At 44.6% G+C, this 17,562-nt stretch overlaps 1 protein-coding gene across 2 annotated transcripts in view; it reads right to left on the bottom strand.

The window, feature by feature from the left end:
* Positions 1 to 17,562, bottom strand: part of LOC110496383 (collagen alpha-1(XXII) chain) — an 83,564-nt gene that overhangs the window by 34,518 nt on the left and 31,484 nt on the right. For both annotated transcript variants that reach the window (XM_036952946.1, XM_021572251.2), the window contains 17 exons: positions 16,147 to 16,422; positions 15,541 to 15,621; positions 15,155 to 15,274; positions 14,925 to 14,969; positions 14,736 to 14,798; positions 14,108 to 14,146; positions 10,800 to 10,853; positions 10,540 to 10,593; positions 10,380 to 10,433; positions 5,241 to 5,294; positions 5,062 to 5,106; positions 3,234 to 3,287; positions 3,056 to 3,109; positions 2,300 to 2,335; positions 2,079 to 2,108; positions 1,731 to 1,784; positions 1,514 to 1,567 (listed from right to left, as the gene is read on the bottom strand). In XM_036952946.1, coding sequence (XP_036808841.1) covers positions 1,514 to 1,567; positions 1,731 to 1,784; positions 2,079 to 2,108; positions 2,300 to 2,335; positions 3,056 to 3,109; positions 3,234 to 3,287; positions 5,062 to 5,106; positions 5,241 to 5,294; positions 10,380 to 10,433; positions 10,540 to 10,593; positions 10,800 to 10,853; positions 14,108 to 14,146; positions 14,736 to 14,798; positions 14,925 to 14,969; positions 15,155 to 15,274; positions 15,541 to 15,621; positions 16,147 to 16,422 — 1,167 coding nt within the window. The remainder of the gene's footprint in view (positions 1 to 1,513; positions 1,568 to 1,730; positions 1,785 to 2,078; positions 2,109 to 2,299; positions 2,336 to 3,055; positions 3,110 to 3,233; positions 3,288 to 5,061; positions 5,107 to 5,240; positions 5,295 to 10,379; positions 10,434 to 10,539; positions 10,594 to 10,799; positions 10,854 to 14,107; positions 14,147 to 14,735; positions 14,799 to 14,924; positions 14,970 to 15,154; positions 15,275 to 15,540; positions 15,622 to 16,146; positions 16,423 to 17,562) is intronic.

Here is a 17,562-nt window from a genome sequence, read left to right on the forward strand (position 1 = left end):
TCTGAATGTCCTTGAGTGGCCCAGCCAGAACCTGGACTTGAACCTGAACGAGCATCTCTGGAGAGACCTGAAGATAGCTGGGCAGCGAGAGAGGGTCATCAGAGAAGAATGGGAGAAACTCTCCATATGCAGGTGTCATAAGCTTGTAGTGTCATATCCAAGAAGACTCAGGGCTGTAAGGTGCTTCAACAAAGTACTGTGTAAAAAGTCAGATATACTTATGTAAATGTGATATTTCCATTTTTTATTTGTAATAAATGTACAAAGATTTTTTTAAACTGTATTTCCTTTGTCGTTATGGTGTATTGTGTGTAAATTGATGAGGGAAAAAATAATTGTATCAATTTTAGAATATCTTTGTAACTGTCACACCCTGATCTGTTTCACCTGTCTTTGTGATTGTCTCCACCACCCTCCAGGTGTCGCCCATCTTCCCCATTATCCCCTGTGTATTTATACCTGTGTTCTCTGTTTGTCTGTTGCCTGTTCGTTTTGTTCCTCAAACCTACTAGCGTTTTTCCACTTGCTCCTGTCTCGTCTACATTAATGTTTTCTGCCCTGAGCCTGCCTGCTGTCCGGTACCTTTGCCCCACTATTCTGGATTACCAACCTCTGCCTGACCTGACCCCGAGCCTGCCTGCCGTCCGGTACCTTTGCCCCACCACTCTGGATTACCAACCTCTGCCTGCACTGACCCTGAGCCTGTTTGCCATCCTGTACCTTTGCCTGCCTGTGTTCGAATTAATCAACTTTTGTTGCTTTGACATTGTCTGCCCCTGGGTCTTACCTTCAAATGTGATAGTAACGTAACAAAATGTGGAAAAAGTTAAGGGGTCTGAATACTTTCCGAATGCACTGTAGGCAGTTCCACCACAACAGGAGGCAAGAGAGTAGCCAGCTGCTCATGAACCCATTAGGTATATCCAGAGATATATGCCAAAAATACCAAATTGACAACGGCAATACAGAAAATGATGGTTTAATGTTATCATGGGGATTTGCTTGCCTAGAATAGAATATAACTTTATTTACTTTTAGGATATCAACATGGATGTTATGGTTCTTAAATGTTTTGCACCATCCCTGTTTCCGTGATACAGTTGACTTCCTAAACTGTCCCTGTAGAAAACAAGGGGAGGAATCCAACAGCAGTCCAACAGCTCATCCCTGTTTCCGTGAGACAGTTGACTTCCTAAACTGTCCCTGTAGAAAACAGAGGGAGGAATCCAACAGCAGTCCAATTGCTTTGTACTGCTGTAATACAGATGACTGTGTACCGTCAACATACAGTCACTATGACTACAGTGCTTTGGTACGGAGAGAAAAAATAAACCTTTGAGTGCCATACAAAAAAAGTTAACTGTGGTTTTGTGAGTATGGGAAGAAACCTACTGTTTGTGCCACTCCTAAACATCTTATGACTAAAGTACCAGTGAAGTCAGATTCAGGCCTACAGTACTACTGTAATCAAAGGCATATACTGTAAATCCTATAACAAATATAAGACTCTTACCCTTTGGCCAAACTCTCCAGGTTCGCCAGGTAAACCAAGTTGACCAGTTGCACCCTGGGGGGAAAAGAGCTTGTCATTTTCTACTTCAGCTCTGACTGGTAAAACTACAGAGCTACTGGGCCATTTTGCATTTATCTGTTATCTATACAGAGACATGTAATTGGGTCAAATATGAAGGTGGGGTCTACAGAGGAAGTAATAAATTGTGGTTCCTTACAGGGGGTCCAGGGGGACCATCAGGTCCTGGAGGGCCACGAGGTCCTGGCGGTCCCTGGAACATAGAACAGACAGAAAGACATAACGGAGTCAGAGTCCAGGTGAGACAGTTGTCACTTAGTAACAATATACTGCACGTCATAGGAACGTTATACTGTCTATGTTACTGTAGCCATTATTGTGTAGTAACTCAACCTCTGTACTTTCTAGTGTAAAAACATCATGACCTTACTTGAAACACTGTATGACTACAGATGGAGACTTGGCAATAGTGTTAAAGATACAAACCCATGCTCAAAATACTGAACAAAAAAATAGGAAACTAAAATGACTATATCCTTGTACTCACAGCCTCTCCTTTCAAGCCATCTCTTTGAACCTGCCAAAATAAAGGTGCGTTTTAAAGCACTTCTAAACAGGACTAACAAACAGTAATCTACATCCAATTTTAAATGTGTTTTTTGACTATCACTCTATGTTGTTGTATCAGGTTGGCACTTGGCATCCATGCTAGTGGAGTATATAGTACCTGACATTAAACCATACTGCATACTATGTTTAGGAACTCACCATATCCCCAGGCATTCCAGCAGGGCCCGTCTCTCCCTGCAAGACAGTGAAACCACACAGAAAATGAAACATTTTCGAAAGTTGCCTCTTTAAATCGTCTGTGTGGTTTATGGGGTAATATTTCAGATGACACAGAGACGTTAATCATTTCAATGACAAGGGAAATAGTAGTTTCCGGGATGCAGTGTTAAGTTTAACTTTTCATACAGTGCTTGAGGTGTGTGTGTGTGGAATTGTGTGTCCCCACACAGTTAGCTGTACAAGACTGTGTGTGTGTGTGTGTGTGTGTGTGTGTGTGTGTGTGTGTGTGTGTGTGTGTGTGTGTGTGTGAGTGTGTGTGTGTGTGTGTGTGTGTGTGTGTGTGGTAATTATAGTCAGACAAGTGTTATCAAGACAGATAGATGAGTGGGCTGCCTTCGATGGTTAAAAAGAGGGAAAACAGAGGAATGTCTGGAACACAGACACAAGCTTAACAGTTCAGTCTGACTAAGGCTTTTACAGATAAGGTCTCTTTTTTAAAGGTTTACCTGCAATGATTGTGATATTATGTGGTTGTTTTACCTGCTAATGCACTGATTGCGAGTCACTCTGGATAAGAGTGTCGTCCTATCAATCCTAAAATTATGCATAGCACATCACCTCATGTTTGATGTGTTTTCTTGATTGTTCTTTGAGGAAAGTTTTGCTCCAATTCACATGTTGTATTGTTCATGATCACGTGTTGTAGTACGGTGTTTAATAGAGAGAAGACCATACCTTTTCCCCTTTCAGGCCAGCGGCTCCAGGTGCACCAGTCAGTCCTCCCAAACCCTAGACAGTGAATCCAAACAAACAGCTTTCAGAAACGAGACGTAGACTACCAGCGAAAGGAACTTTCTCTCATGTAAACATCGGTATGCTCCCTGCAAAACATTATCAGAAAACGATAACTCACCTCTTTTCCAGGAACACCAGGTTTTCCAGGGAATCCATCAATACCTTTGTCACCCTGTGAGGATCAAGAAACAGTGTTCAATGGAAAATAGAAAGGGTCTTCTAGGTACATAAGACATGAGATTCAAAAGTAGCCTGCTATGACTAACAATAACCTTGCCACAGCTTCCCAGCTGTACTGCATTCTATCCATGCCGTTTTGTTTCAAAAGAACATCAGGGGTCCCGAGTGGCGTAGAAGTCTAAGGCACTGCATCTCAGTGCTAGAGGTGTTACTACAGACCCTGGTTCGATCCTAGACTGTATCACAACTGGCCGTGATTGGGAGTCCCATAGAGCGGCACACAATTGGCCCAGCATTGTCCGGGTTATGGGAGGATTTGGCCGGGGTAGGCAGTCATTATAAAATAAGAATTTGTTCTTAACTGACTTACCTAGTTAAATATATATATTTTTAAATTGTCAATACCAGCAGGTAGCTAGTGCTGAATACATTACACATGTCTCACATTTCTGTCAGGCTTGGTGACTCTTCCATCTGCCAACAACATGGATACCCCTGACCGCCAGAAGCCTCTCCTAACGACCACTTCCTATTCTGGACCACCACTTCCTGTTCTGAACCACCAGTTCCTCAGTCAACTCCAGAGAAGTAAACGCTTCTCCAGACGTCCATTCTCTCCGAAAACAGTATGACTGGCTGACGGATGGCTTTAACACGACAGCTCAGAAACACAGAAAACATAGCCACCATCATCATCATCGTATTCCTACAGGACCCCACTGTTGAGTTGTCAGATCCTGCTTCGTGCTGGCATGTTTTTCAAACCTGCTGCATGGCTTTGGGTCAGGGTTGGTGGGGAAAAGCCATGTGCTAAATATATAGACAGTACTGTACACGGTTTATTATTCTTAACTTTATGTGCAGACAGAGACGCACAGTATGTCAACGACCAACGGATGCGGTACAGGTATACATGGGTTATGAGTGTGTAATGAAGTCCTTATGTACTGTAGGTGTTACCGTTTTCATCTCGGTTGGCAGTTCATTTCATACAACCCATCATGTAAATAATCTTCTACTCTCACAGTCTAAAACCCTTCTCCCTTAACCCCGTTCTATCTCTATGACACTGACCAGCACGTCTAAATCCTATCATCTCACATCATCACCCAACGCCGAGGACAGTCTGTATCACAAAAGCCTTATAACAATCAAAGACCTCAACGACCCACTTGACATACTGTGCATTTTGGGTGCTACGTCAGTATTATTATTACAATCACAGGCCACAATCACTCTGAGGGATTGACCAGTGTGTTACATCCTAGTCAATGACCATCCGCAGCAGTGAAAGTCTATATTTCAGGGACCCTTAAAGGAGGCATTGACACAGTACTGTGGGCCGCTATCCTTGAAAGAGTGTATTAGGATCCGCCCCCTCAAGCCCAGGACAGGAAGTGTGGAGAGTGCATCAGGGAAGCCAGTTCACATCTGTCTGCACCATTAGTCCCTTCTGAGATGGAGGTCTATATTCCTTCTCAGAAACGATGGACTTAACCCTTAAATAGGAAAAAAATCTGTCAATTGTTAAACATTTAATTACCTTTATTTAAATTGGTATACCTGCAGGGAATTGGTATACTCACATTTGCACATTCCAGCTAGGTGTGTCTGCTATTTTTAAAGTTAACCAAACCTGCTGAAGCTTTCTATTCTCAACTCTGTACATGTAGTTATATTTGATTTCCTTAACCAGTCATGCTTGTGATGACCTATGACACTTGACGATCATTTGAATCAAATATAGGACATGTAATAACACTTACCCGTAATCCTGCAGATCCTTTATCTCCTTTCAAACCTTTTTCACCCTAACATATTACAACACAGACATACAGTCACATCCAAAGACTCTTTTAGAAAACATAGGTTTATCTGAGACAAAAGCATTCATTTCTTTGGCTTTATATATGTGCTATTTTTTTTTACTGTAACTTCTACTCACACCGACGCCTCTGGGTCCAGATAAACCAGGAAGTCCTGAGTCTCCTTGAATTCCCTGTAGGAACCAAAGGACCAGACATTATATTGACGGATAACAGATGCAATGTTATTACCCAATAATTTCAAGTTGAGCAGTAATATTGCCCGTTAGGTCATATGAGGGGCGAGAGATTAAAATGAGTGAAAAAAAAACATTTTGCTGTGTCTAACTTGATAAGATAACTTGGATTCTGTAGAGGCCAATGAACACCCAAAACAGCAACCGGTTAGCATTGTGACCCTCTTGGGGAACCCTGACCCCTGACCTCTGTTCTGACTGAGCCAAATGTGGGAGAGTCAAAGTGCAATGGAAAGCCACCAATGGCCTATGCTAGGCTCCCTGAAGAGCAATGGGTTTAGCTAGGAAGTACAGTAACAGTCAAAAGTTTGGACACACCTACTCATTCAATGGTTTTGTAGAATAATAGTGAAGACACCAAAACTAGGAAATAACACATATGGAATCATGTAGTAACCAAAAAAGTGATAATCAAAATATATTTTATATTTGAGATTCTTCAAAGTAAATACCCTTTGCCTTTTTGACAGCTTTGCACACTCTTGGCATTCTCTCAACCAGCTTCATGAGGTAGTCACCTGGAATGCATTTCAATTAACATGTGTGCCTTGTTAAAAGTTAACTTGTGTAATTTCTTTCATTCTTAATGCATTTGAGCCAATCAGTTGTGTTGTAACGAGGTAGGGTTGGTATAAAGAACAGCCCTATTTGGTAATAGTCCACGTCCATATTATGACAAGAAGAGCTCAAATAAGCAAAGAGAAATGACAGTTCATCAATACTTTAAGACATGAAGGTCAGTCAATGCGTAAAATATCAAGAACATTGAAAGTTTCTTCAAGTGGAGTCAAGTGCTATAATGAAACAGGCTCTCATGAGCCTGGAAAGGAAGACCCAGAGTTATCTCTGCTGCAGAGAATAAGTTCATTAGAGTTACCATCCTCAAAAATTGCAGCCCAATTAAATGCTTCACGGTTCAATTAACAGACTGTAACGGTTCTCTTGTTGTGGAGTAGAGGCGGACCAAAACGCAGCGTGGTGGTTGTTCATTGTATTTTAATGAAGACACTATAGATGAACAAACTAACGAAAACAAGAAACGTGAGAACTCAAAACAGCCCGATCTGGTGTAAACACAAAGACAGGAACAATCACCCACAAACACACAGTGAAACCCAGGCTACCTAAGTATGATTCTCAATCAGAGACAACTAATGACACCTGCCTCTGATTGAGAACCATACTAGGCCGAAAACATAGAACTGCCCCATAACATAGAAAAACAAACAGACTGCCCACCCAACTCACGCCCTGACCATACTAAATAAATACAACACAAAGGAAATAGAGGTCAGAACGTGACAGTACCCCCCCCCCCAAAGGTGCGGACTCCGGCCGCAAAACCTTGACCTATAGGGGAGGGTCTGGGTGGGCGTCTGTCCGCGGTGGCGGCTCTGGCGCGGGACGCGGACCCCACTTCGCCATTGTCTTAGTCCGCCTTATTGTCCGCCTCCGTGGCTTACTCACCATGCCCACCCCTCTCAATGACCCCACTGGACAGAGGGGCTGCTTGGGACAGAGGGGCAGCTTCTCGGGACAGAGGGACAGCTGCTCGGGACAGAGGGACAGCTGCTCGGGACAGAGGGACAGCCGCTCGGGACAGAGGGACAGCCGCTCGGGACAGAGGGACAGCTGCTCGGGACAGAGGGACAGCTGCTCCGGGCGGAGGGGCTCTAGCGGCCCCTGGCTGACTGGCGGCACTGGCGGCCCCTGGCTGACTGGCGGCCCCTGGCTGACTGGCGGCGCTGGCGCTGGGCTGACTGGCGGCACTGGCGGCCCCTGGCTGACTGGCGGCACTGGCGGCCCCTGGCTGACGGGCGGCACTGGCGGCTCCTGGCAGACGGGCGGCATTGGCGGCTCCTGGCAGACGGGCGGCACTGGCGGCGCTGGGCAGACGGGCGGCACTGGCGGCGCTGGGCAGATGGGCGGCACTGGCGGCGCTGGGCAGACGGGCGGCGCTGGCGGCGTTGGGCAGACGGGCGGCGCTGGCGGCGCTGGGCAGACGGGAAGCTCCGGCAACGCTGGGCTGAGTAGCTCTCCTAGCGCCGAACAGGCGGGAGACTCCGGCAGCGCTGGAGAGGAGGAAGGCTCTGGTAGCGCCGGAGAGGCGGGAGACTCCGGCAGCGCTGGAGAGGAGAGAGCCCCTGCAAGGATGGGCCGGAGAGACAGCCTGGTACGGGGAGCTGCCACCGGAGGGCTGGTGCGTGGAGGTGGTGACGGATAGACCGGGCCGTGCAGGCGCACTGGAGCTCTTGAGCACCGAGCCTGCCCAACCTTACCCGGTTGAATGGTCCCGGTCGCCCTGCCACTGCGGGGAGGTGGAATAGCCCGCACTGGGCTATGCAGGCGAACCGGGGACACCGTGCGCAAGGCTGGTGCCATGTAAGCCGGCCCAAGGAGACGCACTGGAGACCAGATGCGTAGAGCCGGCTTCATGGCACTTGGCTCGATGCCCACTCTAGCCCGGCCGATACGCGGAGCTGGAATGTACCGCACCGGGCTGTGCACCCGCACTGGGGACACCGTGCGCTCCACAGCATAACACGGTGCCTGCCCGGTCTCTCCAGCCCCCCGGTAACCACAGGAAGTTGGCTCAGGTCTCCTACCTGGCATAGCCATACTCCCTGTTAGCCCCCCCCCAAGACATTTTTGGGGCTGACTCCCGGGCTTCCATCCACGACGCCGCGCTGCCTCCTCATACCAGCGCCTCTCCGCCTCCAGTTCTTCTTTGGGACGGCGATATTCTCCTGGCTGAGCCCAGGGTCCTCTTCCGTCTAATTCCTCCTCCCATGTCCATACCTCCTCGCGCTGCTCCTGCTGCTGCTTTTTCCGTTGCCCATTACCACACCGCTTGGTCCTGTTGTGGTGGGTGATTCTGTAACGGTTCTCTTGTTGTGGAGTAGAGGCGGACCAAAACGCAGCGTGGTGGTTGTTCATTGTATTTTAATGAAGACACTATACATGAACAAACTAACGAAAACAAGAAACGTGAGAACTCAAAACAGCCCGATCTGGTGTAAACACAAAGACAGGAACAATCACCCACAAACACACAGTGAAACCCAGGCTACCTAAGTATGATTCTCAATCAGAGACAACTAATGACACCTGCCTCTGATTGAGAACCATACTAGGCCAAAAAAACATAGAACTGCCCCACAACATAGAAAAACAAACATAGACTGCCCACCCAACTCACGCCCTGACCATACTAAATAAATACAACACAAAGGAAATAGAGGTCAGAACGTGACACAGACACATCGCAACATCAACTGTTCAGAGGAAACTGTGTGAATCAGGCCTTCATGGTCGAATTGCTGCAAAGAAGCCACTACTAAAGGACACCAATAATAAGAAGAGACTTGCTTGGGCCAAGAAAGACGGGCAATGGACATTAGACCAGTGGAAATCTGTCCTTTGGTCTGATGAATCCACATTTTTGGTTCCAACTGCTGTGTGACACAGAGTAGGTGAACGGATTATCTCCGCATATGTGGTTCCCACTGTGAAGCATGGAGGAGGAGGAGTGATGGTGTTGGGGTGCTTTGCTGGTGACACTAAGTGATTCATTTAGAATTCAAGGCACAATTAATCAGCATGTCTACCACAGCATTCTGCAGCGATACTCCATCCCATCAGGTTTGCACTTAGTGGGACTATCATTTGTTTTTCAACAGGACAGTGACCCAACACACCTCCAGGCTGTGTAAGGGCTATTTGTCCAAGAATGAGAGTGATGGAGTGCTACATAAGATGACCTGACCTCCACAATCACCTGACCTCAACCCAATTGAGATGGTTTGGGAAGAGTTGGACCGCAGAGTGAAGGAATAGCAACCAACAAGTGCTCAGCATATGTGGGAAATCCTTGAAGACTGTTGGAAAATAATTACAGGTGAAGCTGGTTGAGAGAATGCCAAGAGTGTGCAATGCTGTCATCAAGGGCTCAAGTGTGGCACAGGGTTCTGAAGCACTGCATCTCAGTGCAAGAGGCATCACTACAGTCCCTGGGTCGAATCCAGGCTGTATCACACCGGGCTGTGATTGGGAGTCCAATAGGGCGGTGCACAATTGGTCCAGGTTTGGTCATTGAAAATAATATATTTTTTTAACTGACTTGCCTAGTTAAATAAATGTGCAAATTAAAAAAGGCAAAGGGTGGCTACTTTGAAGAATCTCAAATATATTTTGATTTGTTTAACACTTTTTTGCTACCTATATAATTCAATGTGTTATTTCATAGTTTTGATGTCTTCTCTATTTTTCCACAATTTAGAAAATAGTTTTAAAAATAAAGAAAACCCCTTGATTGAGTAGGTGTGTCCAAACTTTTGACTGGTACTGTAGGTAGTGAGTAAACTCACCACAATACAAAAGTATTAGTATCATCAAGGAATTCACAGTTACAGGGACATGCTATGTTCAGGAGTTTGTTTGATATAAATGACTCATTTCCCTGGTGTACAGTCTAAAAAACATTAACTTTCCAAAGGTCTGTCAACAGGGGGCTCTTGTCCACGCTAGTCTGAGCGGAGACCTTCTTTTTGGCTGGGAGTCTGGGACAGAGTGGTCACACAGCAAATTGGCCAAACCTAACCACTCTCTCTCCCCCCTCTTCCACTCCCTCTCTTTCCTCTCTCTCTTCCCCCACTTGCTTTCTCTCGCCCTTCTCTCCCTCCCTCTCCAGCTGCCTCAGACAAGGGAAGTCAGCCAACCAAGTCAGTGTAAATCAATAGCAAGCATAGAGGTAATTATCTATCAAATGTCAAACGCCCACCAAGACACAGAACACAAAGAACAAGGCTGTCTTTGATATCAGAGTAGACAAAACCAAATAAAACTCTTAACTTTAAACTCTAACTTAACCTGCCACAAATCTAACTTAACCTGCCACAAATCCAAACACAAGACAAGGGTTTGCAAAGAGCAGATTGCATGTAGTCATGAGACTACATTGGCTATTGTATACTGTCCGAGACCTATATGGAATCAACAAAGAGAACTACAAGGATCACTCACCTTTGGTCCCAGAGGTCCAGGTAATCCCTGATCGCCTGCCAGCCCAGAATCACCCTGTCACAATAAAGCAGAAACATCCAGAAGTTAATCAGAAATGTTTACATCATAATAACACTTACTTATTGTAGGAGAATCTTATTGTAAGGTGGTTGTCTCATACTCTTTCTCCTTTAGATCCATCTTTCCCAGCAAGACCTGCCGCTCCACTGGTTCCCTGGAAGTGGTTTTAAAACAAAATCATCTAAAAAGTATATTATTGCTGTCTACTGTACGTGTCCAAATGTAGAGTCTGCTTGCAGACAAGCAGCAGAACAGATACTCGCCTCACCATTTAATGAAGCACCTCTGTGACAGACATGTCATGAGAGGTACAGAACAGGGGAAAAGCATCCGTATCACAACTCTTTAGGATCATCTCACCTTCTCCCCATTGGATCCTTTGTCACCGGATGTCCCCTGGCTACCGGGATCCCCCTGTAGAGAGAGGAGAGGAGGTTATAGAGTGGCTTGACACCGGTGATGCGTAGGCGTAATAGTGTAACAACAGATGCAGACAGCGACGAGGTGCTGTGAGACAACATGGTCGGGTTCATTTCCTGAACAGGGATTAGTAGATTACTGTTAGAACATGTAGTACACAATAAACACATAAAAACAGACTTTGGGACAAAACAGAGAGTTATTCACATAAAGAATGCACACACTGTACATAAACAAGCAAGGACCAACAGATGGAACAGATTCAACTTTTGAGCAATGGCGTTGGGGGCCAAACTATGTTAACAGCGGTCCAGTCCGGTTCTCGAAGACCCGCAGTGTTCTCCACGCAGAGGTCAGTTCATACACACAGGCAAACACAACCCCAACCGCAATCTCAACGAAATATTGCTTTTAAAATGGTCTATAGTCTTTCAACATCCTAGTTTTGGTTTGTGCTCTGATGTCATTCTTTGCGCCAAGGAATCCCTCCAAAGAATTAGAAGAAACCAAAAAAACATATGAGTGTTTAATTACATAGTGCCAATAAGCCTTCAACCACCAGAAAAACTTCACTTCATAAAACGATGTACCCTTTCATTACTCTCAGAGCTTGTACCACTTTGACGCATTCTTCATCAAAAGAGAGAAACAATTCAACAAAACGTCTTCATACAACCGCCTATAATGAAAATACACGTTACACAAAATACTTTAAATTGCTTTTGTACAACTGTCTAGTCTAGTCTGTTGAGTATACCAAACATTAGGAACACCTTCCTAATATTGAGGCACCCTCTCCTTTTGGCCCTCAGAACAGCCTCAATTCACTGGGACATGGACTCTACAAGGTGTCAAAAGCGTTCCACAGGGATGCTGGCCTATGTTGACTCCAATGCTTCCCACAGTTGTATCATGTTATCAAGTTGGTTGGATGTCCTTTGGGTGGTGGACCATTCTTGATACACATGGGAAACTGTTGAGCGTGAAAAATCCAGCAGCTTTGCAGGTCTTGACACAAACCTGTGTGCTTGGTACCTACTACCATGCCCTGTTTAAAGGCACTTAAATATTTTGTCTTGTCCATTCACCCTTTGAATGGCACACGTACACAATCCATGTCTCAATTGTCTCAGGGCTTAAACATCCTTCTTTAGCATGTCTCCTCCCCAGTGGTGGGAAGTACTTACTGTAAGTAAAAATAATTTAATGTACTACTTAAGTAATTTTGGGGGGGAGGGGGGGGGGGGGTATCTGTACTTAACTACTTATATTTTTGACAACTTTTGCTTTTACTTCACTACATTCCTAAAGAAAATAAAGTACTTTTTACTCCATACATGTTGCTGGTACCCAAAAGTAATCATTACATTTTGAATGCTTAGCAGGACAGGAAAATGGTCCAATTCCCACACTTATCAAGAGAACATCCCTGCTCATCCCTACTGCCTCTGATCTGGTAGAAACACTAAACACAAATGCTTCATTTGTAAATGATGTCAGAGTGTTAGAGTTGGCCCCTGGCGATCCGCAAATAAATCAATAAAATTGTGCCGTCTGGTTTGCTTAATTTAAGAAATTTGAAATAATTTTTACATTCACTTTTGATACTTCAGTATATTTAAAACCACATGCTTTTAGACTTTTACTAAATCAGTATTTTACTGGGTGACTTTCACTTTTACTTGAGTCATTTTCTATTAAGGTTACTTTTATTCAAGTACTACAACTGAGTACTTTTTCCACCACTGCTCTTCCCTTTCATCTACACTGATTGAAGTGGATTTATTGAGTGACATCACTAAGGGATCATAGCTTTCACATGGATTCACCTGGTTAGACCATGTCATGGAAAGTGCAGGTGTTCCTAATGTTTTGTATAGTCAGTGTATTTTCTATAGTAGCAATCAGAGCATGAAAAGGGATGAATTCACTTTTACCACTTACAGTCAATGTGCCAGCATGTCCATTCTGACCCCGCCTATGGGTGTACTAAGTTTTGCAGTCTGCTTAAAAAGTTTACACAAACGGAATTGCAAAAACCCTAGGGTAGAAACATGTATTTTCCAGAAATAGAATGAAATAGAATAGTCATGATATTTCTATGGGTTTAGCAGATAGAGATAGATTAATAGATAGTTCAGAAGCAGAAAACACCACGTGTTTGGTGGCTGTTCTTCTCCAACTCACCCTGGAAATTCCACCACCACTCCATGTCTGCAAATGAATAAATTGCCAGGATTCAGGCATGCATCATTTTTTTTAGCTAAGGGCGTCTGTTTGTGTTGTGAGTCGACATGGCTGGAATGTGATTCTATGACGTTGAGACTGTTAACCTGATCTTGGTGTCGGAACCTAATATTTCCAAGTCCTAACACTGTGGATATCAAAGTGGGAAGTTACACTGCCTACATGTTGCCTACATGTTGAAATTACAGCACACTCGCTACAGGTGCAGCTGTCAAAACCATAACATAACTTTAAGTGCATTTCAACCATAGATGTGAGAAGTGTGGCCTTGCTTTCCAGCCTACACTCTGGCCATCTTAAGGATCCTCCGCGGGACTAGACCTGGGTTCACATAGTATTTCAAATATTTCAAATACTTTGAGCACTTGATTGAGCCCTGCCTGGAGTGTCAGGTGGTTTTGGAACTACCCACCAGGCAAGCTCATTCAATCACAGAAAAAGCATAAAAAAGGACACCAATCTTATTTGAACCCAGATTTAGTGTGGTCTGGACTGGCTGTATGCTACATGCCTGGCCTGGTATGGGCTGAAGGGGAAATTATAACCTATAGCTTCCAGCTGGCAATGCCACGTAGGGCCGACCCAGTGTGTGTGTGTGTCTCTCTGTGTGTGTGTGTGTGTGTGTGTGTGTGTGTGTGTGTGTGTGTGTGTTTAACAGACCCAAAGTGTGTGTTTCTAACGGAGCGGGTGGGCGTCTGCGTGGGCTTGTTCTCTGTGCTACACTTCCTCTGTGGCGAACAGTCCTGTAATTCTCACTATGACATGTAGGACTTTTTTCCTACTCCTAAAGAATGGTCTGGTATTCCTAAAAAATATATTGCTTTTCTACACTGCTACTGCACTTTAGGAGATGTAATTCTGTCTTTGTTAAATGTGTGTGATAGATCCAACGAGACCGACATCTTTGGTTGTAGAGGGTTAGGATATGATGATGCCCATGCGTTGTTATTGTCATTATTATTATGACGTGAGGAGTTTGACTGTCAAAACTATGACCTTACCTTCTCACCTCTGTCTCCCTTGACAGTTATTACTTTGCCCTGCAAATAATCAATCAACATGGATCAATTATTATCGAGGCTGGAGAAAGGACAGCAGAAATGATAAAAGAGGTGCCACTTAGGATAACAGAAACTTCTAAGTCTAATATCTAGGTAGATGAACACATCATCTAGCAGGAACTTTTTAATCATATACTTCACACAATACAATAAAAAAAACTAAAATATGAGGTAAACAAGCTATGTGCTACTATGACAGTTTACTATGTTTACTATCAAGTGCGTATCCTTCAAATGTGAGGCCCATACAGATCTGCTATCTTAATTCGATATTCTGTTGTCAGACACTTTTCCAGCTCAGCAGGAAATGCAAATTGTAGCGTATTCAACGTTTAAAAGGGCTTATAAAGTTGGCCATTTCCAATTGATTTGACTTGATTTACCCTAACGAAAATGTGTATCAACCCCTACAAAATTCTCAATTAATTATAATCTACATAACAATTCACATTTCCTGTTGCTGCTGGATTACTTTCCTGCTGTGAGAAACAGGGTCAAATGAAGATAGCAGATCTTGTAAATGAGGCATTAGTATGTTTTTGACATTATCACAGTAATGTTTTCATACAGTTTCTCCTTTGGCTCCCTTGAGGCCAGTAGGTCCAGCTGCTCCCAGAGCACCAGTATCACCCTGTAAGAGTAGGCATGTGACATTGTGACAGAGCACAACAACGAGCCCAGAGAAATAGATCCAGGAAAATAGGGAATATTGTTGTATCACACACGATATATGGATTAAAGATGTGCGTTAGATGACCTTATCACCCTTGGGACCGGCAACCCCAGGTACACCGATCTCTCCCTGTGGGGAAGGAACGTTTATTGATCCATTATTTCATCAGGTGGTCACATTGAATATGAGATCTCTTTTGCATATCAGTAAAATATTAATACATAAACAGACCTTTGGAAACCATCAAACAACATCTCCATAGTAAGTATAGAGGAGCTATGGCCTATGATTGAATTTTGATCTATGCATCTTACCCTCTCTCCAGCGGGACAGGAGCAGTTGACCGCCTGGGGTCCTCTCTGCTGCTCCACACCTGCAGGGGTGGGGGTGGGGATCTCTATGGGAGGGGCCTCCGTCACCACCTTCTTGGGGCACTGGAATTAAAAAACAGTGTTACCGTCTGAAGGTGAGCCAGGTAACTGTACAGGACAGGGAAAAGGCCAAAAAGGAAAGATGTCTCTCAGGAAGCAGTGAAGTATGATAGGCATTCTGTCCAGCAGAGTGGCCCAGGCCCACCACAGTGACAGATGATTGGCTGACTCACTGGAGTGGCCTACCACTGTAAGGTGAGTATGAGAACTATGGTAGACATGCCCTACCACAGAGACAGGTGCCCTGTCTGTCTGACTGTCTGACTCACTGGCCCGGTGGGCAGATCACAGCAGGTCTCCAGCTCAGCGTGTTTGGAATCACAGTAGATGATCATCCTCTGGAGGTCAAACTGCAGGGACAGAAAGTTAGCTAAATGTACATTACAGTACAGTAAATGAACACAGAATCACAAGATGGACACTAGTCTAAAAAGACAATATGAACAGTACTTCCTTAAAGATGCACTATGCAGAAATCGCTCCGCCATTTCCTGGTTGCTAAAAATCTAATAGTTCTCGTAATTTGAGTTTACGTGACAAAACAAGCAAGTATAGTGTAGAGAATAATTGTACCATCTAAATTGCTGTGAAATATCTTTCCCATAAACAAAAATACTGTATTTTCAGCTGCTTGACGCAAAAACAAAACTCAAGAATGGGAAGCATAGAACAAATCTACTGCTTCTTAGACTTGCTTTCAATGAGAATGATCTATAACACAGATTTCAATGTTGGGTTGGGTTGCCCAAAAAGTTACATATTTCACCTTTAATCCACCATGTTGTTCCACCACTTGCTGTAGCATACTTCCAATCCCCTGACCTTCCCACTGCTCTTAACCTCAACCCTGATATTTGTAACACCCAGTCACTCACATCAATGGGCACGCTGTCGTACAGCCTCTTTCCGATCACAGTCTTCCCGTGGATATCGATGTCCTCCCTGTCCCCGATGGGCAGGGTCTGGATGAATTTACAGTCCAGGTAGAGAGACACAGCCTTGGCCTCGACGCTCAGGGCGATCTTGTGCCAGTTCCTGTCGAACAGGTTGTCCACCTCCTCGTTCTTGAACACAGCTCTCACTGCGTCTTTGGTCAGCCCCACTGCATTGTATTCCACTGCCTTGTTCTCACCGTCCAGACGGATAGACACCTGGGTAGAAGCGACAGTGGAAGGATCAAGTGAATAAACATGAATATGTTAAGAATGAAAGGATTCTCTTATACGTGTGATAGGCAAATATAACATGTTCTATGCTATCAAATAAAATACAATTTTATTGGGCACATACACAGATTTAACGTATGTTATTGTGGGTGCAGCAAAGTGCTTGTGTTCCTAGCTGTGCACTAGTATCTAACAATTCACAACAACACACATAAATCTAAAAGTAAAAAAATGGAATTAAGAATTATATAAATATTAGGATGAGCAATGTCAGAGTGGCATTGACTAAAATACAGTAGAATACAGTATATACACATGAAATGAGTAAAGCAGTATGTAAACATTATTAAAGTGACTAGTGTTCCATTATTAAAGTGACAAGTGATTCCATGTCTATGTATACAGGGCAGCAGCCTCTAAGGTGCAGGGTTGAGTAACTGGGTGGTAGCCAGCTAGTGATGGCTATTTAATAGTCTGATGGCCTTGAGATAGAAGCTGTTTTTCAGTCGCTCGGTCCCAGTTTTGATGCACCTCATACTGCCTTCACATTCTGGATGATAGCAGGCTGAACAGGCAGTGGCTCGGGTGGTTGATGTCTTTATGATCTTTTTGACCTTCCTGTGACATCGGGTGCTGTCAGTGTCCTGGAGAGCAGGCAGTGTGCCCCCAGTGTGCCCCCGGTGATGCGTTGGGCAGACTCTGGAGGGCCCTGCGGTTGCGGGCGGTGCAATTGCCGTACCAAGTGGTGATACAGCCCGACAGGATGCTCTCAATTATCCATCTGTAAAAGATTGTGAGGGTCTTAAGCTGAATTTCTTCAGCCTTTTGAGGTTGAAGATGCACTGTTGTTCCTTCTTCACCACTGTATGGGTGGACCATTTCAGACTTTCAGTGATGTGTACGCCGAGGAACTTGAAGCTTTTCACCGTCTCCACTGCGGTTCAGTCGATGTGGAATGGGGGAGTGCTCCTTCTGCTCTCTCCTGAAGCCCAAAATCAGCTCCTTCATTTTGTTGACGTAGAGTGAGAGGTTATGTTTCTGGCACCACTCCACCGGGGCCCTCACCTCCTCCCTGTAGGCTGTCTTGTCATTGTTGGTAATCAGGCATACAGTTGTGTTGTCTGC

The sequence above is a fragment of the Oncorhynchus mykiss genome, chromosome 18 (genome assembly GCF_013265735.2).
Source record: "Oncorhynchus mykiss isolate Arlee chromosome 18, USDA_OmykA_1.1, whole genome shotgun sequence".
Taxonomy (NCBI): Eukaryota; Metazoa; Chordata; class Actinopteri; order Salmoniformes; family Salmonidae; genus Oncorhynchus; species Oncorhynchus mykiss.